At 56.0% G+C, this 24,084-nt stretch overlaps 1 protein-coding gene across 1 annotated transcript in view; it reads left to right on the forward strand.

Moving 5' to 3' along the window:
• Positions 1-1,630: 1,630 nt before the first annotated feature.
• The window catches only part of TGFBI (transforming growth factor beta induced), a 30,966-nt gene continuing 8,512 nt past the window's right edge, over positions 1,631-24,084 (forward strand). The window contains exons 1-10 of the mRNA XM_024575311.3: positions 1,631-1,836; positions 6,273-6,371; positions 15,243-15,307; positions 16,518-16,678; positions 16,992-17,156; positions 17,391-17,537; positions 19,517-19,658; positions 22,160-22,372; positions 23,186-23,323; positions 23,908-24,053. Of these exons, the coding sequence (XP_024431079.2) occupies positions 1,703-1,836; positions 6,273-6,371; positions 15,243-15,307; positions 16,518-16,678; positions 16,992-17,156; positions 17,391-17,537; positions 19,517-19,658; positions 22,160-22,372; positions 23,186-23,323; positions 23,908-24,053 (1,410 nt within the window). The 5' untranslated portion in view covers positions 1,631-1,702. The remainder of the gene's footprint in view (positions 1,837-6,272; positions 6,372-15,242; positions 15,308-16,517; positions 16,679-16,991; positions 17,157-17,390; positions 17,538-19,516; positions 19,659-22,159; positions 22,373-23,185; positions 23,324-23,907; positions 24,054-24,084) is intronic.

Here is a 24,084-nt window from a genome sequence, read left to right on the forward strand (position 1 = left end):
TGAGACACAGGGGACGCTCACTCTTTGGATGTGTCTTGGGGGCAGCATTGCTGCTAACAGCTCCCTCCCCTTGGGGCCCCACCACCCATTTCCTCCTGCCTTCCCGTCAGCACCCCTCCCCTCCTGGTGGCTGCTGCCAGCCACACCTCCTCTCCATCACCTGTCATCGCTCACCTCTTGCTTCACACACGTGCCCGAATTCTCTCACCCACTCCCACAGCGGCGGCTTCTTACAGGCCAAGACGACTCCCACGTCTGATTCTTGACCCCAGCTCCCTGGCCCCTGCTCCAGATCCTTATATCCAGCTGCCCACAGGACACTCCCTCTGGGTGAATCACAAGCACCTCAAACTCAGCATGTCCAATACCATTCTCCTGGCAGATCAGCACCCCCTCCACGCCCCTTACTGTAAAACTGGTGTCACCGTCTACCAAGATGCCCATGCCAGTAGCACCTTAGTCACCCCTGACTCCTCCTCCTTCTACTCCACACCCTGTGTGCAGCCTCCAAGTTCTGCTGGGTCCGTTACCCTGGACACCGCCCGGGTTTGTGGTCTCTCTTCATGCCGGGCTCCACTGCCACAGTCAAGCTTCCACATGGTCCCCTCCTAGTTACCGGACCCTCTTGCCTCCAGCCTTGCCTTGGTTTATTTTAGCTGATCTGCTCATAGCCTGCTCCTGCCAGAGATGGACTCGCTTACGTGCTTCTCCATCTCCTGTAGGGCTCCTGGCTTGGGTCAGGCCCTGCCACAGGGCTTCCCTCTTCCTCTACCCTTGACGCCATCCTGCTTCAGCCAACCCCACCTCTTGGGTTCCCTGAATGCACACCTCATTTTGCTTGCAAACTCCTTCTCACCCTTCAGGCCAAAGAGCAGGTACAGTCCCCTGTCGGGCTGGGTGCCTCCTCCAGGCTCTCACAGCCTCAGCTGTCCTGCTGCTCCATGGCGCATTGTCAGATGGCCCACAGATCTGCGGGCTGCGAGCTCTTTCAGAAAGAGCCCGGATCCTATCCACTCATCCATCTTTGTCTCCCCCAGGCTAGGAGAGCCAGGTAGGTAGTGGTGGGTGATTGGATGAATCTTCCCTCCATGTGACTGTCTGTTTACCGGTTCGAGCTCCTCCAGGGCAGAAATCTTTGCAGCATCCACCTGGCCGCAGTGCCAGACAGATATTTATTGCAAGAGAGAATGAGGTACCAAGGTGGCGGACCTCACCCTTCTCCAGGGTTTGCAAGAGTAGCTTACATTCTTTGGGCTTCTGTCAGTCATAAGATTTAGTCCTTATCTTTTAGCGAACAAGCCTGGGGAACAGAGGGGTGCTCCTGGAATGCAGAGGCAAGTCTGCTGGGGTGAGTGTTGGGGGGCTCAGCATTGCCTCTCTCCACTTCGGGCAGGGGTTTGTAGCCTCACGACCAGTGGAGGATCTCCAGGTTCAGGGACCGGCAGCCCCCAGGGAGGAGGTGCAATGTGCGAAGGGCCTCTCTAGTCCCGGGACCTGTAGCGTCGGTGCCAGGAAGCGGGCTGGGGAGGGGAGGGAGGACTGGGCGGCCGGCAGGGGCGGGGGCGGGGAGGCACCGGGGCTCCCGCCCTCCGCCTGCCCTGCCGGCCTCCCCGCCCCTCCTGTCCGCTTATTAGCCGGGCCGCTGCGGAGGCGCCCTCACTGCCTGCCGTCCGCTCGCCGTCGCTCCGCGCGTCCTCGCTCCATGGCGCTCCTCCTTCAGCTGCTGCCCTTCGCCTTGGCGCTGGCCCTGGGCCCCGCCGCCACCCGGGCGGGCCCCGCCAAATCGCCCTACCAGCTGGTGCTGCAGCACAGCCGGCTCCGGGGTCGACAGCATGGGTAAGCCGGCCAGCTGCCCGCCGGGGTGCCGTTGGGACGGGCTGGGGGCACCAGGACAAAGCCGGCGGAGTGGGGCGCTCTCTCCGCGGGACCAGCCTGCATGAAGTGGAGAGAGAGAGGGGACGGTGGAGGGAAACCCAGCCAAGGAAGCTTTGTGGAGGAAGGGGGTGGGAGAGCCGACCAGCGACCCCAGACTCAGGCCAAGAGTGCGAGACCACCCAACCCCAGCTGTCCGCTTCTCCAACCGGCCAACAGGAGAAAAGGGGAGTGGGTAGCTCTGCCCAGAAACACGGTGGGAAGTTGGCCAGGCAGAGAGGAAGCCCACCCAACAGCACACGTATTCCAGTCCAGCCAGGTCCTTGTCCAGCACCTCTAGACGTGACACTGGGGCCACACAAGTTGGCAGCATCCAAGGCCCCAGGTTCATGTCCACCTGGCCTGGCTGCCTGCCCACCACAGGGCACTAGACAGAGCGCTCTGCGCACAGCCAGGGCAGCGAAGGCAGTGTGGCATCTCCTCCCCTGCTCCGTGGCCTCCCACCCATTGCACAGATGGGGAAACTGAGGGTGGATGGGACACACCACTTTCCCAGGACTGGGATCTCTCTTAAAACAATGGCTACGTTTATAAATGTGGGACTTTATCATCGCAGGCATTCCTTCGGGGTGTATCTGCATAAGATGCGTTGGCTTTAGAAGGCAAACCCAGGCAGAGGGTCTGACCTGTAAAGACCTGGCAGACCCAGGCAGAGGGTCTGACCTGTAAAGACCTGGCAGACCCAGGCAGAGGTGGGCAACATTTCCGCATCCCACACTGGGCCATCCTGCTCACACAGAGCCCGGCTGTGCGCCGCGTCCAGCCTGCCTGGCTGCACCAGCTGCCTTCCCACCAGCAGGTACAACCGCATGTGGGTGGAGTCATTACCTGCCCAAATGCCGCTGGGTCCAGGCATTCTCACCCAGGGAGGTCCAGACCACCTCGTGACTAGGGACATCTGTACTCAGATGAAAACTCACTGTTAGGGGTGACTAGAGGTGACTTCATAGGACTTTACAAAGCCTTGGCTTCCACCCCAGGACTGCCGCAGAGTTTGGGGTCATTTCCTTATTACCTCTGCCTGTGTCCTTATGCCCTTACCTGGCTTTTCAGGTGCCCAGGCGTGCAGGGAGGGAGACCGCTGGGAGCGAGCCTGACTGCTCTGCAGAGCAGAGAGAAGCCAGGCCATGCCACAGACCCAGCACCCTCCTAGGAGGAGGAGAGGACCAGGGAGGGACGTCCTGGGGTCTTTAGGAAAGGGGGAGCATCACCTCTGACTCAGGCTGGTACTAAAGGGTGAGGGGACGGGTCAGAAAGATGAGGGGCTCACGTGGCATAAAAGCCCAAATGGGAGCAACTGGCATTTTCACTGTCTCTGTCCAGCTCACCTTTGTCCCTCTTCCTTTCTTGCAAATGACGCGCATTATAGTTTCTGCCTGGAGGTTTGTGTTCCTTTGTGCCTTAGCCATGAAGTACAGAGAAGTCCCCAGGGTCCCCTGTAGCCCCGTCACCTAGAATGTGTCTGCACACCCCAGCAAAACCTCCCCAAAGAGGTCCATCGGTTCCTGTCTCTATAGCAGACCTCCTTCCCGTCACCTCCTTCCAGTCAGAGCACAGAAGAGACACTAACCAGCCTGAAAACAGGTTTGGTGTTTTACTGCCAATACTCTTTATTATGAATGCAGGTATTAGATCGACTTTCCATCTCCCCGCCCCGCCCCGCAATACCCCTGCAGGCTAGCCCGCCTGATTAGCTCCTGTGAGAAGTTGGCGTGGCCCGAGGTGATCTGTGATGGGCAGAACGGTCTAAGAAGGCACACGTGCACCCCCTCCCCCACCCCAGGGAAGTCTAGATGCTCAGGCAGACAACTGTGACAAAGTGGTTGCAGGCGCAGTTGCGTTCCCTCTGATCTAACTGTCCCTGAAAATACTGCACCCTGTACACAGCGGATAACCTTGTTCAGGCTCCAGCCCTTTGTTCAAAGTGAAAACTGGTGAAAAGGGAAGAGAAAGCTCTTTGCTGTCTTCAGGAAGTACAGTGTGCTCCAACACGGGCCCTGCTGGTGTGCAGCCTGGCATCACCCGCCGCCGCTGGTGCAGCCACTGCCCGTGGTCCCGTTTCACAGGTGGGGAGCGTGCAGCTCAGTGAGACGGCATGGCGCAGACCAAGGCAGAAAGCTGTTGGGAGAGTAGTGACGACGCCGTGGTCACTCTACTCCCGCTGTGTCTGTGTTGCCATAGGGAAGGCAAAAATAATACCGAAAGAGAAGTAAAAATGCAATCACACTTCCGAATAACACCGACCAAAACTGGACTGAATTTCCTGAAGCACTTGCTTTTCAAATCCATGTCAAACAGCAGAGCTGCTGTGCTAGAGGCAGAAGGCCCAGAAATGGCTTGCTCATGTCATCAATTGCTGTGTGCACGGCCCAACCCTGTCACCCTGATGTGAGAGGGGGGCGGGTCACAGTGCCCCCCAGCCCCTGCTCCCATCTCAAAAGGCAGCAGCAGAGGAAACTCACTCCGCGGAGGAATGTTGGAGCCACATTCAGAAGAGACCGGCTGAAGATTTGCCAAACGCCCACGGGAGCTGCAGGGAATTTGGCAGTAATTGTTTCCTGCTTGGTCAGATAGAAGAGCTTTGGAGGCTGAATACCTAGGGCTGGAGCGCGGCCAGCAGGAGCTCTCCAGGGGTTGACTGGGGACTGCTGTAGCCTGTAAGTTGCAGACAGCAAACAGAAGCAAGGTGACTTCTTGTTAGAATCCTCTGGGAGCTGCGGGCATTGGGCCAAACCGAGTCAGCACTGAGGGGACCTGGGCTCTCCTCCCGGCCAGCCTGGGCTTCCCTCTCCAGCCCTAACTGCTCTGGCCCTCAGGTTCTTACACGACTCGGTGATATTTACCTATTTGTCCCACTCACCTTTGCCTACGGAACCACCAGGAAGAAGTGACAGCAATGTGGGCAGAGAAGTAAAGGGTCAGCATGCTCTGTCACCCGATCACCTGGGGATGGCAGGTGTAGGCGTCACTGCACTATCAGTGTCTTCCTGAAAAGCACTACGCACATCAAATGACGCCCATCAGTTGCGTTTCACAGTAACAGTTGGTGTGAAAGGGTGACGCCTGAGCTTCTCTGGCACAGGGCTTGTGTGCAAGCCCTCTGCCTCTTGCCTTGCTTTCCTCTGACTTGTGATCCAGTCACACGGACTGCCTGCCCCCAGCTCAGGACGAGCCCCTCCCAGGGGTCATCGCTACCTCCTCTCCCCAGGAGGCTAATGAACTCCTGCCATGGGAGCAGCGCAGGTCAGGACTCAGTGCACCAGGATGAAACGCACGGAAGCGGAGCCCCACGGCTCTGGGAAAGAAGGCTTCCCAGCTCAATCCTGCACCATTTGCCCTCGGCTTTTCCACAGAGTTCCTGCGGATCCTTCTGAAGTGGGTGGTCCTGGGAGCGGTATTTTCATTCTGTTCATTCAAGTTCATTCCAAGATGTTCCTTCCCTCCGGCCCAGCACTAGGCCCCATCTAGAACAGAAAAGAAAGAACGAGGCAGAGCTCCTGCCCTTGAGGTTCTTTGGGAGGTAGGGGAGAGAGGACACAGACACACCCTGGTCAGTTCTAGGGTTCTGTTTAGTACTTGGGGTAAACAAGGGCTGTTTCCCAGGTCAGAGGTAGACAAAAGAGTGTCGCCTGGGGCACCAGAAGGCTTTCTGGGGGATGCTGGGGCCTGAGTATGAATGACTAAGAGTCTAGGTGGAGAGCATCTTGTACGAAGGTCCTGCCAGCAGCCGGCCCTACCCTCTCGTTTCTAGGGTGGCACTTGGGTAGCTGTGTTTGGGAACCAGGTGGCTGGCCTAGGGACACAGAGTATGCCTGTGTGTGGAGCTGCCTGGGAGGTGCGGGGACCCAGGCCTTGGCCCGCCCTCCTGACAGTGCGCGCCAGGGTGCCAGCCTGGAGCCTGTGGACCTTCAGCTCAGTGTGGGGTGGAGAAGCAAAGGAGGCCTGGGGGCTCCTCAGAAAGTCGCTTCCTTTACTTAGCAAATGCACAACTTTTACTTAGCTAGTTATCTCGGTGACATGCAATGTAAAACTTTTAAGGTGCTTTTACTTCCACTTGCCAAATGTAAGAGAAGGGTACTCACATGAAGAAATCATGTCCCTCCCTGTGTGAGATACTTGGGAAGTTTTTAGTTTGGAGGGAAACTTCCAGGAGGGTGATGGAAATCTAGGTCAGGAGGATCAACATCTGCCCCAAGGCACCGTCTGGTACCAGGACTGAAAAGACTGTATCTTGTATGTATCTAGAATGTTCCAATGTGCCAGGAGGGCCCCCGGGAGGGAAGGACGTGGAGGTGGACGGATGCGCGGTCATCTTGCTAACGCCGCTGTGTTGTTTGCAGCCCCAACGTGTGTGCGGTGCAGAAGCTCATCGGCACCAACAAGAAGTACTTCACCAACTGCAAGCAGTGGTACCAGAGGAAAATCTGTGGCAAATCCACGTGAGTATGTGTGACCACCCAAGACTGCCAGGCGCCCAGGAGGCTGGGCTCCGCATCCGCCCGCTGCAGGGACCCTCGGGCCTGGGCCGGCCTCTGGAAGGCCGGGCTGCCTCAGGAGCCGTGCAGACGCCTGTGCAGACACGCCAGGGTGCTGTGTGCCTGGGAGCGGCGGTTTTAGTAAGCTGGCTGGTTTTGTTTTGCATTTTTAAGGCTCCTGACAAGACTTGGGTGAATTTTTCTGGGTTGATTTGAGATTACAAGAAGCATGAAATGTGGTGTGTGTGTGTGTGTGTGTGAGAATTTTTTCAATGTTATTTTAATTTTTTTATTTCTTTTTTTGAGTATATTTTATAGATTTTGCTGTTACAGTTTTCCCAATTTCCCCCTACCTCCCCTACATCCCCCAATCTTCCAACATTCCCCCACTTAGTTCATGTTCACAGGTCGAACATATAAGTTCTTTGACTTCTCTGTTTCCCATACCATTCTTAACCTCTCCCCGTCTATTTTATGCCTACCACTTATGCTTCTTATTCTCTGTACCTTTTCCCCCTATTCTTCCACTCCCCTTCCCCACTGAAAACCCTCCATGTGATGTCCATTTCTCTGATTCTGTTCCTGTTCTAGTTGTTTGCTTAGTTTTTGTTTTCATTTTTTTTTTTAAGGTTCAGTTGTTGATAGTTGTGAGTTTGTTGTCATTTTACTGTTCATAGTTTTTGATATTCTTCAATTTCTTAGGTAAGTTCCTTTAACATTTCATATAATAAGGACATTAACATATAACATTAACACATAACATATTAACATTATACATATAATGTATGTTTAAAATTAACATATAATAAAGGCTTGGTGATGATGAACTCCTTTAACTTGACCTTATCTGAGAAGCAATTTATCTGCCCTTCTATTATAAATGAAAGCTTTGCTGGATAGAGCAATCTTGGATGTAGGTCCTTGTCTTTCATGACTTGGAATACTTCTTTCCAGCCCCTTCTTGCCTGTAAGTTTTCTTTGGAGAAATCAGCTGACAGTCTTCTGGGAACTCCTTTGTAGGTAACTGTGTCCTTTTCTCTTGCTGCTTCTAAGATTCTTTCCTTATCTTTAATCTTGGGTAATGTAACGATGATGTGCCTTGGTGTGTTCCTCCTTGGGTCCAACTTCTCTGGGACTCTCTGAGCTTCCTGGACTTCCTGGAAGTCTATTTCCTTCACCAGTTTGGGGAAGCTTTCCTTCATTATTTGTTCAAATAAGTTTTCAATTTGTTGCTCTTCCTCTTCTCCTTCTGGCACCCCTATGATTCGGATGTTGGAACGTTTAAAGTTGTCCTGGAGGTTCCCAAGCCTCTCCTCATTTTTTTGAATTCTTATTTCTTCATTCTGTTCCGGTTGGATGTTTATTTCTTCCTTTTGTTCCAAATTGTTGATTTGAATCCCAGTTTTCTTCCCTTCACTGTTGGTTCCCTGTATATTTTGCTTTTTTGCACTTTGGGTATCTTTCATTTCTTTCTTCATTTTGCAACCAAGCTCAATCTGTTCTGTGAGCACCCTGATTACCAGTGTTTTGAACTCTGCATCAGATAGGTTGGCTATCTCCTCGTTGCTTAGCTCTTTTCCTGGAGTTTTGATGTGTTCTTTTATTTGGGCCATATTTCTTTGTCTCGGCACACTGGTCTGGTTGAATGTTTCTTTAATTCCTTGGTTGTCAGAGTTCCATGCAGTTTGATTTTCTGGCAGTTTTGGCTGTTTATTGTTTTTAGATTGGTTGTTATCTTCCTTGCAGTTGTGCGAGGAAGCAAGGGGTTTCTACCTATGCCTCCTTCTTGGCCAGAACTCCTTGAATTTCTTAATCCTCACTAAATGATACAAATACTATCATTAAGGAGAAGTGGCCAGCCTGCGACTCTGGGAAGGAAGGCCCCCTGGTGAGCCGATACTCCAGCCCTGCAGTGCTGAGGTAAACGCCCCAGAACTGCTGCGGGAGCCCAGAGTTGGCGCATTACCAGTCAGTGTAGCATTTAAAGAACATAGGCTGCAACTCCCTCACTCAAACCCTGCTCTGCCGCTTCCCTGGGCGAGTTGGCTCCTCTGGGAGGTGGAGGTAACAGGACGGCCTTACAGGACTGCTAGGAGGACTGAGTGAAGTCGTGACGTGAGAGGCTGCCTGGCACTCTCGGCACCACGCAGCCTTGCACATCTAGGCCGTGCAGACAGAGGTGGGAGTGCCAGCGGGGTGCGGGCCAGCCCGGTCGAGGCAGGGCTCACCAGCGCCTCCGCCCGCATGCAGGGAGGTGCACTCACCTGGCCACCTGCTGCCTGGCGCGAACAGGGCGGCCGTGTTCTAACAGAAGCCCGTGGAAACCTAATCTGTTTGGGCGTCAACAGGTCTCGAAGCTGGCTCTCTCCCACAGACAGGAACTGTGCTGTGTGAAACCTCCTGAGCCCCTCGGGCGGGCCTGGCCCTCCCCTTGTCGGCATCATGGGAGGGTTATGAGACTCCAAGCTGTGAACAGGTTCCCATGTCAGGGATTTTTAAAAGTATTGCTTTTGAGCAGATATCTCCTTCAGTTGCATAACCAACTAAAGGAAGGTAAATGCTCTCTCTTTAAAATGTACATGGAAATAGATACCCCTGCTGTGATCCTTATTATGTTAGTCAATTATCCATCCTAGTATGCATCAAGGGAAGTTAGGGATGGTAGCAGAGCTGGGGAGAGACCAGCAGCTCCCTGGAAGCCTGTCAAGGGCAGGTGCGCGGCAGCTGGCTCCCCACGTGCCCAAGCCCAGCTTCAAAGCTAAGGGTTGAGTGAGCCAAGAGGACACACCTCCAGGGGTAGCTCTCCTTGCTGTGGACAAAAGAGATGATGCAGATTCTGGACCACAGGTCCTTTCCTGGTGCTCAAGTTAAAAAAGAAAAGAATATACCCTGGCTGGGTGGCTCAGTTGGTTGGAGCATCATCCTGTACACCAAAAGGATGCAGGTTTGATTCCCAGTCAGGGCAAATACCTAGGTTGTGGGTTCAATCCCCGGTCGGAGAACATTTGGGAGGCAACCAATCAATGTTTCTGTCTCACATTGATGTTTGTCTTTCTCTGTTCCTTCTTCTCTCTCTCAAATTAATAAACACATCCTCCGATGAGGATTAAAAAAAAATACCTTTAGTACTCTGATTTTTCCCATGTGCAAACATTATGCACTCAAATAAACCAATTACTTAAACACCAAGCCAGGCCCCATATAATTGCTTCTTGGAAGGTGACAAAGCATCAGTACCAAGCGGACAGAGAACGCTGGGTTTCAGAGCTCTACCTTTGTGTTAGTACAGGTTTCCCTAAAAATGGGACCTGCTTGTGACATCAGGCTGGCAACGGAGTGGCATTGGCCATGGTGTCCCAGGGGGCCCTGCGTGGAGGCCTGAGCCCGAGCAGCAACAGTAGGTTGGAAACGTGCCCAGCAGTCCCTGGCAGACACTGCTGTTGATGGTGCGCCGCCCCGGCTTATTGGCTCTTGTTCCTGCACCCTTGTCCGTTATGGGGCACTGCGTGGGCAGCGCAGCGGTGTGCTGGCAGATGTCACAGTGCAGCCCCTCACACCCGTGTGTGCAAGGCATCCGGGCACTGGGCAAAGGAACGGATGGGTGGGGTGCGAGTGCAGAAAGCACAGCGTGCCCGGGCCCAGCTATCGCCCCAGCCTTACGGAGCCAGAGGGAATGATAGGCACCTTCGACTCTTCAGTGTGGCCCTTGCTTTGGGCAGCTTCAAAAGAGGAAATGAGGGTAGAGAAACATGGGGTGAAACAAAACTTCGTGACCTGGGACAAGAGGGTCCCTTCCTGGAACACCATGTGCGTGTGAGGGAGGTGGAGCTGAGTTGGTAGAAGTCCAGAGAAGCTGGGAGGGAGAGGGGAAGCAGCTGACCATTGTCCCTGGGAGAGCTGAGGATGAGCATCCTTGCCACTCACTGCTGTCGCGTCGGAGCTGCCATCCGACCCCTGGAATTAAGTGCCGTGGGTGGCCAGGAAGGGAAGGGGAGAGAGCTGTGCCAGCTGGAGTCGAAGTCACACTGGTGGGCATGGGTCCCTGAGCACCTTGTCTGGGTGAGGACCAGACTGGGCGATGGGGAGCATGCGGTGGTTGGAGGACTGTTTCTGTGCGGGGCCACCTTGGGCAGTGGGAACTTTCTCAGCAAGTCTCCAGGGAAGAGGCTGGAGCAGAAGTGTTTGTTGTCACAGGGAAGGGGCAGCACAGGTCACCAAGGGCCCAAGACCAAGGAGAACTTGAACTTGAAAGCAGTCTGGTGACACCAAGCAGGGATGGGGGGCACGTGTGTATAAAGACTTTGTAGCATCAGGTCAGAGACCCAGGACCCTAGAGCCACCTCCATGGAGGGAGGGAGGGGACACTTAGCACTCCCCTCAGGGGATACTACATTGTCCTCAGACAATACTCTGCTTTTCCTAAAAGAGAAGAACCAGAGTCTTTGGTGCTATTTGTCAAGCCAACGTGTGGAGTTTATTACCAGAAGAGGTTACCAGTGGGCCTCTATTTAGGGACTTGAGTGAACTTTAGGACCTGGAAATTTCAGGTAGCTTTCATTTCAGATCCTAAGGAGCCCCAGAGTGGTCCAGTAGCCAAGGAGACAAAGAGAACTGAGAGGGGGCGGCGTCCCCCGCTGGTTTTAGGCCCAGTCGGGTGGACCCGGGACATTTGTACACGCAGCAGCTTGAGTGACGGTGCAGGAAACTGTGGTCAGGAGCCTTGCTGCCTCCCCACGGGCCTCCTCTGTGCGAACCCCGGCGAGAGGGAGCCCGTCTGCGGGGCATGTTGAATGTCTAGACAGTATGGGTCTGTGTTTGCTCTGCGATTCCTCTCGGAAATCATGACATGCTGAACGGTTTGCCTTCTGTCACAGGAAACCTGCTCTCGGGCTCTGCTGCTTGCTCCACCTCCATGCAAGGTCTAGTTCATCTCTAGGGTATCTACAGCCATGGTAGCTGGCCAAGAGCATGAAGTATGCTTGGGCGAGAGGGATTGTTTTAACTTATTGTTTTAACCCCTTGGAAAATTATCTGGGGAGAGAAACACCAAAAATTCTCTCAATTAAATCATGAGTTAAAAATCTGGAGTGTCAATCTTGGATGACACTATCGTTTTACCCTCCGGCAGTGGCCCTCCTAAACCTTGTCTCGCTTTCTTCCCCAAATTGTTCTCCTGGCCAGGGAAGCTGAAACAAAAACTTAGTGTCTCAGTCAGTGCCTTACAGGACATGCTTTTTCTGACCCGAGGTTTTTCCTTACTGGACTGTATCAGGCTGAAGAGAGCTAGACGCCTTCGTTAGAACAGCTTTTGCTGATGGGATTCCATTCAAAGGCCAACAAATTGGTTCTCTCCGCATAGGGAAGCCCAGGAACAGGGGAGACACAGATGGGGGCTCCCCATGGTCTCCATCCTTGGCTGCCTTCAGCCTAGAGGGGTGGCATCAGGCCCTCGATCCTGTGACTGCCCCCGGCTCCGTCTCCCCACAGCATGGGCATGCTCCCCGGGGCCAGGACTGCACACTGGGCTGAGAACATACCGCTTGCCCAGGAAGATTTGGTCAAGATTGTCTCGATGGGCTGTCTTCTCAGTCTTCAGTTTCCAGCTGCTCCCTGCTGCTCGGGGCCATGCAGACAGGGTCTGAGGACAGTGGGCATTTTGGGGGCAGCTGGCAGCAGGGAACCACCCGCTGTGGCAGTATCTCGGCCCAGAGGGCTGCCAGGCTCAGGCTGAGAGGCTGGGCTTCCACCTGCTCACCTCAAGAGCACCAGGGGTGCCTGACTGGACAGCAGGAGGGCAGGGGAGGGAGAGGTCAGCAGGGCAAGAGGAGTGGGAGGAAGCCTTCAGCTGGGGGACTGAGCCCCTGTGGGGGAGTGTGCTGGGGGCACAGGTGCAGTGAGCCCACCTGGAGAGGCACAGGGAATGCTGACGAGGGATGGCTCTGGTCACACTGGAGAAAACACCCGTGACCTTTCGCTGTGGAACTCTGCAAATCCGCCTGCTCCCCCCAACCCTGCCCCCGTGCGTGCGTGGTCTATAGCACTGGGAAGGGGGTTGGACTTGCTGAAATCTGGGGGGAGGTCCTAGATCTGCCCCTCCCCAGCTGTGAGCTTCAGAGACCCCTTGTCCCTCGGAGCCCTGCAGCTTTCTAACTCCTTGGAAGTGTCCTTCCTGCAGAGACTTTTCTCTCAGGTCTGCCCCTCCTCCCCGCCCTCCCCCTCTGTTTCTCCTGTGTCATTCTGACCACTTCCCCTCCCCACCACACATACACTGGGCGGCCCCAGGAACCCAGGAACTTGGGGGGTCGGTTTTCTTTTGTCCTCCGTCAAATCCTGCTGAGGTCACCTGGGCTGTTGAGCTCTCTTGTGGTGTTTTGGGATGAAACTCAGGTGCTAACACCCTGGAAGAAGAGTCTTCTGGTGAGTCACGTGGCTCAGCAGGGCCAGCGTGGCTGGGGGCTTCGAGGCACGGAGTGTGTAGCACCCAGGTATACAGGGGTCCCCAGAAATAAGGAAGGCTTTCAGGAGAAGACCCATCCTCCACTTCTGCTTCTCCAACTTCATGGAACATCGCCCAGGCCCTTTTGGAAAAAAACTAAGCTTTGGGAGACTTGCTTAATCCCCCCTCCCTACCCCAGTCACAGAACCCTGGTATTTGTCAGAGAAAGCCTGGGATCCCATGCGTGGGTGCCCGTCCCCTAGTCCTGTGGGCTCAAGGTTTGGAGCTGTCCCTGGGTTTAGCTGGGAGAGGCTGGCTCTCTCCTTCTTTGAGAGTTTCTCTGCCCCCTAGAAATAACCCCGTTGGCTAGAATTGTGAGTATGAGATGGGAAGGAGCCTTCCAGTGTCACTTCACCCCATTTTATGGGTCAGGGGCCGAGACTCAGAGAGAACGGGCTTTAAAGGTCCCATGCTAGTTACTGATGGGTCACACACCAAGTCTCCCAATTCTTGTACTTAGTCTATGACGCCCCACTGCCTTCTGAAGGTTAAGTGTCAATCCAATTTTACTGCAGTTTTCGAAGATAAATTTGTGGGTTGGTCGAGTAGAGCCCTGAGAGCACCAGCCTGTTTAGCCCTTACAAGTACAGGGGTGGACGGTTAGAAAGGACCGGGATGGAGGAGGGCCAGGGAAAGGGGGCACGAGAGAGGCAGCAGGGGGAAGGGGACAGGACAAAGAAGAGTGCACGTGGCTTGTCAGTCCTCAGCCGTGCCCGGGGTCGGGGGAGTGTTTCTGCCAAAGACACGTGTAGACTCCTAGCCAGTCCCTGGCCAAAACAGCACCTTGGCTCACAGGCGAACCAGGCTTGTCTTCTCAGGACTCACGGGGCTCCCCTGAGGCGACTCCAGTGCAACTGTCAGCAAGAGCAGAGTGTCTGGTCTCACTGAGAGTACGGCCCCCCCACTGCTCCCCCACTGCATCCGCCTGCCCCTTCTGGTGACGTCATTAAATCGCCCCGTGGTGAGCAGCTGCAGTTAAAGTCTGAGTCCTCTGCTGTCCCAAAGGGCATCTCCGTGTGTAAGAAAGGAAGGGGAGGACAGGGCTGTTTGCATCTGGTTTCTGGGCTGCCGAGGAGGGGCTGTGCTCACACTGCCAGTGAGGGGTGCCCGGCAAGGGGGGGGCGCAGAGTAAAGGGTAAAGGGGGCTGAATGGGTGGTGACGGAAGATGATTTGGCTTTGGAGGTGGGCACACAGTGCTACATACAGATCATGTATCATAGAATTGCACGCTTGAAACCTATGTGATCTTATGAATGAATATCACCCCCAATAGATTTAATTTAAAACGAAACTTTTAAGGAGAGAACACCTACTTCCTTGCAATGATATTTGAAATTCTCGGGGCTCCCCCAGAACATGGGGTTAGCTGAAGCTGGGTGTTTCAGGCGTCCGGAAGGAGGTAAAGGCTCCGTGACGGACGGGTCTGAGTTAGAAGAAGACAAATTTGTAAGTTTCTCTGCCAAGCAATTTCCACCTTTGCAACTGAATGCCGCCAGGCTTGTTCCTCCAAATACACAGATTTGCACACCGGCCAGGTCGGCTGCCTCCTGGAAGGTGGATGGGGTTGTTGGGGATCCGGGTGGGTGGGGAACACTTTGCTGTATAATCTTTTGCGTATTTTCAATTTGAAACCATACAAATGTCTTCATTGATTAAAATTTTGTTTTTAATTTAAAAAACTTAAAAAAACATCTTGATAAAAAGAGCTTTGTTTTCATTTTCATTTTTTTTAATATATAACCTTTATTATATTTTTTCCCGTTACCATTTAGTCCCCTTACACACCCCGCCCCCGGCTGAGAAAACCTTGATCACATGCACACCACCCTCCTTGGTCGTTAAATCAGAGAGCTAGAAGGACAAGAGAGATTTAACCCAGCGACCGTCACATGATACACAGATGTGTGTCTCACAGATGAGGAAACCGCGGCCCAGAGGACGAGGCGGGACGGCCTGGGAGGTCGCAGGTAGTGAGTGGCAGACTCAGAGCCAGGACGGGTCCCTGCTGCCTCTCGGGGACACTAACTACTAGGTCCCTGGGAACTACATCGGGGATAAGTTCTCGGTGTGTTTTCGAGTCCCACTGTTGAACACGCCACCGCTGTCCCTGGCCATTTCCCAGTTGGCAACCGTCAGGGACATTCCACAGAGTGGAGGACGAGTGACAAGCTCTTTGCCGATGAAAGGCACAGGCGTGACGTGGTGAACGATCTCCAAGAGCAGGGCGTTCTACCCGCCATTGCCCTTGTCAACCGAGGCCGTTCTTCCCGGTGAGAGGGCTGGTGCCACGAGTAGGAGGAAGCCCTGCCTGATGCTGCCTGTGTCTGTCTCCCTGCAGAGTCATCAGCTACGAGTGCTGTCCGGGGTACGAAAAGGTCCCGGGAGAGAAGGGCTGTCCCGCAGGTGAGTGAGCCAGGGCTGGTGCGTTGGTGTGGATGGAGGGCAGAGGTGGGGGAGATGAGCACCCACATAAAAGGCAGCAGAGTCTGAGGGGGCCCCGAGGGGGTGAGGCTGGGCAGACCTCCCCGCCAGGTGCCTCCGACCTCCAGTCTCCATGCCAGGGCCAGAGGATGGACTCTGGAGATGGAGTTGCCCGCACTGCTCCTTCCTGTTCAAGCGGACCTCCTGGACTAGCGGGCGGAACAGGATCCAGTCCTGGCCTGTCTGTGCTGTGGGCTCAGACCTGGCTGGCTCCTGCTGGGCGCGATTCTAAACACAGCCGGAGTTTCCCACCTGCCGTGCTAGAGAGCAGATGGAACTGGAGTGGCCTCTGGCTGAGCTGGGAACACCAAGCCACCCCCACCTTGCTCGGTGGAAACCCGGCCCATTGGAGTGCCGCAGTGGGGAGAGCTGCAGGCCTGGTGGGCTTATCCCCAGGCAACAGAGGGTGCCACCAATGGCCACCTGAGGCCAAGGGCCGCGTGGCACCTGTGAATGTTGGCGGAGCCTCCCTATTAGTTCCCATGCGCCACCAGGGACCGTGCAGAGGAGATTTTTTATAAACTTTGAAATATTTGCTATTTTATTAGTTGAGATTGTGAGACCAAGACTTAAAAGGAAGGGGGCCAATTAGGTGGGTGCCAGGGCCACCAGGGGGTGTGGTTGGCAGGCTGGGCCATGGCCTTCCGGCCTAAGTGGAAGGACGGGTGGGGATGTGGAATGGGACAGGAGCGTGACCGCAGAAGCGGGGAGCCCAGCCTCTGCGCCCGAGGGCCACAGGCTCGCCGTGTGAGGGAGGCCCCCCTCGGCTTCTCGTAGACACACAAAGTGCCGCAAAGACTTGTGTGCAGTTCTCTCACCTGGGAGCCAGTCTTGGCAACTGACAAACCTGGAGGCCTGGTTGGTAACACTTCTGGTGTGCATTCCTGCCTGCATCCCCTCAATGCCTGCGCCTAAAGCTTTGCTCTCATGTGGTTAGAATGATTAAAAATTACCAGTTGGTCCAGTTCCAGCAGGGAGGCATTAGACCGAGTTATTTGAAGAAGCTTTAGGCCCCCCACCAGCAGCCCTTCCTGCAGAAGCACCATCCTCTCTCTGCGACAGGGAAGGTTGTGGCCTGGTGGGGGCAGCCTCACAGCCCACCCCTCTTATCCCCTGTCCTCTGCCCCTGCAGCCCTACCGCTCTCAAACCTTTACGAGACGCTGGGGGTCGTTGGATCGACCACCACTCAGCTGTACACGGACCGCACCGAGAAGCTGAGGCCCGAGATGGAGGGGCCCGGCAGCTTCACCATCTTCGCCCCCAGCAACGACGCCTGGGCTTCCTTGCCAGCTGTGAGTTGACCTCCTTCTTCCCAGGGGTCTCTTAACTGGGGACTGCCTTACTCCCCAGAGGGCGGGCATGAAGGATGAGACTCCGCAGGGATTTCCCAGTCTCGGAAGGCAAGCCAGGGAACTCGAGCTAAAACAGACCTCACCAGGTTCTTCCAATTGGACAGGCGACCCCAGTGTCCTCTGAGGAGGGGCCCTGGCAGAGCGGAGGCCTGGGCCACTGGGGCTGCAGAGCATCTGGGCCTGGGTAGCAATGGCCCATCTCTTGAACCTGGGGTCCGCAGCCCCCTAAGCGCCACACTGACCTTCCTCCTAGGAAGTGCTGGACTCCCTGGTGAGCAATGTCAACATCGAGCTGCTGAACGCCCTCCGCTACCACATGGTGAACAGACGCGTCCTGACGGACGAGCTGAAACACGGCCTGGCCCTCACCTCCATGTACCAGAACTCGGACATCCAAATCCACCACTATCCCAACGGGGTAGGGTACCCCCACGGCACAGCACTGCCTGGGCCCCGGGGGCGGTGCCTGCGGTGTGGTCCCGCAGGGGGCACAAGCTGCAGATACCCCTGTGCCCCCTGCCCCTGCTTCTCCTCAGGCTCTCCAGTCCCACAGCTTGTGGGCCCCACATGCTGTGCTGGGTCTCCCCTGCCTGAAGCTTCCAGATGGTGCTTCCGTGTGCTAGCCGCTCATCTTCGCTGCTTTTCTGGGCAGATCGTGACCGTCAACTGTGCCCGGCTGCTGAAAGCCGACCACCATGCAACCAACGGAGTGGTACACCTCATTGACAAGGTCATCGCCACCACCACCAACAACATCCAGCAGATCATCGAGATCGAGGACACCTTCGAGACCCTTCGGGTGAGGCGCTGCTGGGGGTGGGGGCCCAGCCCACACTGCTTCCCGAGAGGGGCTGCCTCTGCGGGAGGAGCCGAGGACATCTCCACATTCTCAGGCATTTAGGGGACACGAAGCAAGTTCCTCTAAACGCCCAGGAATGTGGAGAATCCATTGATCAGACCCCCCAGCACGGCCACAGGGGAACATCGTGATGGTGTGCCGTACGTCTCCTCAGCCCGCGGTCTCCTGTGTGCAGCTCTCCTTCCCTTGACTCCCCCGGAGAGTCAGTGGCTTGTGGCTGCAGCAGGTCAGGGTCCTCTGAGCGGCCAGGCCTGCCTTGTGGGTTCCAGAGGTGGGGGGCACTTCCTCCCAGTCGGGGTTCCCACATGTGGGACTAGAACAAATGGCCAGGCAGGCTGCGTGATCTTCTTGACATGTCCCCACCATGGGACCCCTGCTCCTGCCCTACCTATGTTTCCTTGGAGCCCAGGCCGGCAGCGAGGGGGCCGCAGAATACCGTCCCTCCCCCACTGCCCAGCAGACATTTGTGCTGCAACTGGAGCCGCGAGCGGGTGTTCCTCTTGGCAACGGCTGCCCAGAGGAAGTGAACACAGGCTGCCCCGTCAGGGTTTTTGCCCTGATTCAAGAACTTCCTGACCACAAAGGATGCAGAGCGGGAGTGGGGTGGCTCCTCCCCTGGAGATCTCCAACACACAGAGACAAACACCCCTGGGCTGGGCTGGCACTGAGGGGGCCTCAGGAAGTGGCCCTGGGGACGCTGCTGTCTAAGCTCGTCCCCTGCTGTCCTCCAGGGTCACTCACAGGTCGGGGAGTCTGCTCGGGAATGATGTTCCCACAGAGTGGGTGGCGCATCTTTGATTAACGTCCTTTGGCCCCCACCGAGGGACCTCTTACTGTTTAGGTTTGGCAAATATGCCTTCCTTGCTCCTCCCTAACGCCCATCTTTTCTTCTGCGAACACGTTTAAGCACCTGCTACTTCTTCCCAAGCGTTGCCGTGCGTGCCAAGGGTAGTGAGGTGAACAGGACGTACAAATGCTTGTCCTCCGTGGCACGTGTGTTCGTTCTGGGCAGACAGGCAAGAAACCAACGAGGTTCCTGCAGATTGCGCTAAGTGTGAGAAGTCGGGAAATAGCGAGCAGAGGAGGCTGGTTGGGGCCCGGTGGTCAGGGAAGGTCTCTGGAGGAGGTGACTTTTGAGCTGAGGCCTGAAGGGTGACAACAGCCCAGTATACAAAACGCAGGGTCAGAAGCCCAGCGGGCAGAGGGTGGGTAGCAGTGAACACGAGCAAGGGCTCGGAGGCAGGCAGGAGGCCCGTGGGACCAGAGGGAAGACAGCCAAGGAGAGGGGCATGGCCAGGCGGGCCAGGAGGACAGCAGCGCCTTCAGGGCCGGCAGACCTGGCACAGGAGCGCAGCCCCGTCCCGAGAGCAGTGGGAAGCCACCTGTGCTTGCAGATCATTCTGGCTGCTCCGAAGATAGCGGGTGACATGACCCTTAGACCCTTATACTCACGGGGCTCACACAAGTCATCGTCACCAATAACGAATTATGATGTGAGGACAGCAAGCTGCGTTGAGTATGTGTAGCAGACCCATTTCATGGGGGCAGTGGCAGGTGAGGTGGGGGCATGAGGCAGTGTCACAACAACTACCTAGAGATATGACATTTTAGTTGGAGCCCAAAGAAGGACGAGGAGCCACAGGAGCAAAGACGGGGGGGGGGGGGGGCGGGGGAAGGGTGGGGTGCAGGCTGGAGGCGGGAGGGGAGAAGGCACGGGCAGTACCTGAGAGGCGGCCAGAGTGGCTGGGCTCAGGCTGGGCCAGGCCCCGGGCCATGGTAGCTTCCGTTCGGCCTTTCTTTTCACCTTGGGCTTCTACAAAGGCCTGGAGGCCTCCAAGGGAGGACTGGAGAGGCTGCACGAGTCCCCAGAAATTCCCAGAGCCTTCGGTGAAGGCTCCATCCTCTCCCCTCCCCCACAGGCTGCCGTGGCTGCCTCGGGGCTCAACACCCTGCTGGAAGGTGATGGCCAGTACACACTCTTGGCCCCCACCAATGAGGCCTTCGAGAAGATCCCCGCTGAGACCTTGAACCGGATACTGGGTGACCCAGAGGCCTTGAGAGGTGAGCACCCCTCAGCTTATGTTGCCGACTCATGGGGGCAGCCTACTGAGCCCAAGGCCTGCTCCCATCCCAGGCATACAGGCTGCCTGCTGTCCTGTCCCGTCGCTCCCAACTGGCCTGGTCTCTGCAGACGCCTGGTCAAGGGGGTGCACACGGCATTGGCAGCCTTTGCCTAGGGTCACTGTTGGGCTGAGGAGGGAGGCAGAGCTGGAGGCTGACAGCAGATCCAGGCCAGGCGCAGGGAGAGTTGAAGGCCTCAGGGATCAACGGCAGAACAAAGCGGCCGGGTGGGCAGCAGCTTGGCGGTATGAGGAGGGGCTGGCCCGTCCAGACATCCTTGAAATGGAGTCATCACGCTGACCCTTGACCTCTTCTGTGTCTGCCCAGGGGTGTCATGGATAATCTAGGATGACAGTTAAAAACCGACAACTCTGGACTCTTCCTGGCCGGGCCCGTCCACACTCCTCAGTGGGCCTCTGAGCTGGGGGTGCACTGATTATCACTGGAGGGGAGGGGGGGACCGAGCCTGTGAGGAGAGTGGGAGGGGAGACCAGGCTCTGCACCAGCCCCTAGCCTGTCCCTTTCAGTTCCAGGGCCACTGAGCTGCTGCCTGCAGGTCCCTGCGCGGGGAGCAGGCTCAGGTCCCCCGAGTGCCCCAACCACCCCTCTTCCTCCCAGCTATAACCCAGGGAGGACTTCATTTCTTTCGAATCTATGTAAGCCCACCTTTGAAATGTGCGACCGACATGCCTGGTGCATTTCTGACACGCTGTAAAGGCGAAGGGCTCTCCTCGCAGCCACGCAGGACAGGGAAGGGCACGGTGCCGACCACACAGATGGGGACGCGCTGTGTCCCGATGTCGTGCTGCCTCTGTGGGTCTGGCCTGAGCCAGGAACTGAGCCGCAAAGGTGAACCTGACACTGCCTTCGCCTGCAAGGAAGTTGAAGGCTAGTGGGGACGACAGGCTTAAAAACGGGCCTCAGTGACAGAGATACTCACCAAGAGGGCAGGACACAGGTGGGGCGCATGCAGCCTGAGGGGTCTGGAAGGCTTCCTGGAGGAGGTGAGGTGTGGGTGCTTCTCGGCGTAGTTAGCTTTCCATTTAGAATTATGTTTTCCTTAAAATGTGTTTGTATACAGCATGCTTCTATCTTCTAGATATCAAAACTCCTTATTATAAAGTGAAAATAAAAACCCACCCCTAATTTATCCTTTATGCACATCTGCCTTTTCCTGCTCGGTAACCCATTTGCTCAAAGCCAGAGCCCTCTGTGGGGCCTGGGCAGGCAGCTGGAAGGCAGAGGCCATGAGTTCATCCCACAGTGTCCTGTGGTTCCTCGTGGGTTGACAGACAGGCGAGACGCAGCCCCAGGCCCGTGTGCCCTGTTGGAAGCCTGGCTTCCAGCCCTGGCCCTGCTCACCCTGGCAGTGGCCCTGGCAGGTCCCCTACCCCAGCCCTGCTTTCAGTTTCCGTCCTCCGGAAGCTAAATCCCCAAGGCCTCATTCCCATGGCGACCTAGCCATCCTCTCTCTTCCCCACCGGCTGAATTGGGTCAGTGATGGCTTTCAAGTCCCCCCCCACCCCCCCCCCGGCCCCGCCCCACACTTCTGCAGGCACCCGAGGGCTCTGCGGGGCCTCTGATCTCCCCCCGACCGTGGCAGTGCAGTTTGGGTTCCCACAGGCAGGACAAACGGAAACTCGCCTCTGCGGCAAGAATAAGACAGGGGACTTGGTGACTCTGGTGAGCAGCAGTCCCAGGGCCTGCTCTGCCAGGCCGGGGCTGGCACGCATCCCCCTCCTCTGTACCCTGACGCTTCCTCAGGGCCCCCAGCCCCTGTCTGGTCCCTAAGGCAGTGCTTGCAGAAGTAACTGGATGATTATACTTACGACCCATGGTGGGGGTAAGTGGGGCGGCAAAGACCAGGCTGGACTGGTTCCGTTACCAACCCCTAAGGCAGCCTGGCGACTAGCAGACCTTTGGGTAAAATGTACAAAAGCAAGTAAAATGTACCAGTAATTCATAACCCCATTTGCTACAGTTTCCATCTTTTCCTACCACATTTTACATTTTTATTAATGTCTGTAGATGAGAAGTCCCAGGGTAAACTCCTTTGAGTTTTTCCCCATTCCTGAAGTTCAGGTGTGAGCAGGCTAATCACAAACACGTACGGGCTTTTACTCTGTCCCACTGGGTGCCTCACACCCAGCTTCATCCTCCCCCGGCCCGGGAGATGCAGGCTCCGCAAATCTCCACCTGACTCTGAAAGGCCACATGACTTGCCTCGGGTCGTACAGCCGGTAAGTGGCTGGGCTGGGATTCAAACTCAGACATCCCCACCTCAGAGCCCCGGCTCATTCTAGTGGGGCAGCAGGCAGGAGGAGAGGAGAGTCCGGGCCGTGAGGTGCTGCGGCCTCGTCGGAAGGTTAGCGCTGCAGAGTACAGAATCCTCAGAGCCAGGCGCAGGCCGCGCTGACCCGCCTGTGTGCTCCGGCCCCCAGACCTGCTGAAGAACCATATCCTGAAGTCAGCCATGTGTGCGGAAGCCATCGTTGCGGGGCTGTCCGTGGAGACACTGCAGGGCACCACGCTGGAGGTGGGCTGCAGCGGCGACATGCTCACCATCAACGGGAAGCCCATCATCTCCAACAAAGACGTCCTGGCCACCAACGGTGTGATCCACTTCATCGAGGAGCTGCTCATCCCGGACTCAGGTAAGCCAGGCCTCGGGGCGCCTTGGTCCTACCAGGCCCACTGTCCCCTCTGCCGTCCATGGTGGCAGAGCTGGGGAAATTCAGGGATCTTTGGTGCTGACTCCCCGCCTGCACCCAGCTCATAGCCTCTCAGGAGAGGAGGCTGGGCACCCGGCGCAGGGGCTGCAGCCAGAGTACGGAGAATCCTGAGCTGCAGGCCTAGAGGCCGGTGGAGAGCCTTCGGAGGCGTTGCGGGAGGGAACGATGCCATTGCAGAAGCCTTTCAGAAGATCCGCCCACTGTAGCTGGGCGTGGAAGGCCATTGCTTTCTCAATAGTGCACAAGCACCCCAGGGTCAGTGGCCCTGGGAGAAACGACCAAATGGACTGTGGCTTGGGTTTCGTTCAGCATCCGTGCCCCATTCTGAAATTCCAGGAAGGTCTGTGCCCTGTGAGTGCCAGATTTTCAAAGGAAAAACCAAACCAGAAGAAAAATCTTTCCATGGGTGTGGTCCCTGGCCTTCTCTGCGCTTCAGAAGCCATGGCGCAGATGGTGGTGCCTTTGTCCCTGGCATTCGACAGTGGCCCGACCAAGGGCTGCGACAGTGGCTGGCCTCTGCTCCCCTGAGCCTCCCCTCGCTTCCCTGACCAGGGAGGTTTTCTGGATGACTGTTCCCTGAACACGAGCCCGCAGTGCCCCAACGCCGCAGTGTTTAGAGGCGTTGTTGACTCACGAGGTGACATTCCTGCTGATGTATGTCATGCTCTGGGGTGCACGGATGACAAACGAAAACAGCACTTCTAACTTTTGAACCCACTGTCTCCTTCCTTGTAGCCAAGACGCTGTTTGAGTTGGCTGCAGAGTCCGATGTCTCCACCGCCGTCAACCTTTTCAAACAAGCGGGCCTCAGCTCCCATCTCTCTGGAAACGAGCCGTTGACTCTCCTGGCCCCCCTGAATTCTGTCTTCAAAGGTAACATGAGGAAGGCACCCCGTGAGTGTGTCACTGGGGGCAGCTGCCCCACTGCTGTCGCCTCCCTGATTTATAGTGCCCTGCGGAACGTTAGCGCTCCCGCCCAGCTCAACCGAAAGCAGATGTGACTTCACAGGAACTTCAGAGCTTCTCTGCTGTTTTCTTTGGCAGAACAGAGAATGCATTTGGGGCTCTGGCCCTCAGAACTGAAGAGTTTGCATCCATCAGGGGAGCAGAGCACTCCCCTGCCTCTTTATTTGCAGGGGCAATGGCCAGGGTGATAGTTAGGCCGTCAGAGTGGGGATGCAGCTGAGTCGTGGCCATGGGCACGGCAGAGACGAGGGCCAGCTGTGTCCATGCCTTCCCTCCCTCTCAGGGCAAAATGCCAAACTGCCTCGATTATCTGTACTTCTTGTGTTATTTTTCTAATTTGCAGAAGCTGCCAGATGTTAAGGAGTATTGCAGCCTCATTTGATCTTTCAATCTCCGTCTCCAAAGTCAGGAGAGCCAGGCTCTTGGCCGCATCTATCTCCGCTCTTCCTTTCGGGGCACGTGCCTGCACCTGACCGCACCTTCTCTTGCAGATGGAACCCCTCACATTGATGCCCGCATGAAGAACTTGCTTCTGAACCACATGGTTAAAAGCCAGCTGGCCTCCAAGTACCTGTACCACGGACAGACCCTGGACACGCTGGGCGGCAAAAAGCTGAGAGTTTTCGTTTATCGTAATGTAAGTTCTGGGTCCTCGATCACGGTCCTTC

The sequence above is a fragment of the Desmodus rotundus genome, chromosome 10 (genome assembly GCF_022682495.2).
Source record: "Desmodus rotundus isolate HL8 chromosome 10, HLdesRot8A.1, whole genome shotgun sequence".
In the NCBI taxonomy this organism is placed as follows: Eukaryota; Metazoa; Chordata; class Mammalia; order Chiroptera; family Phyllostomidae; genus Desmodus; species Desmodus rotundus.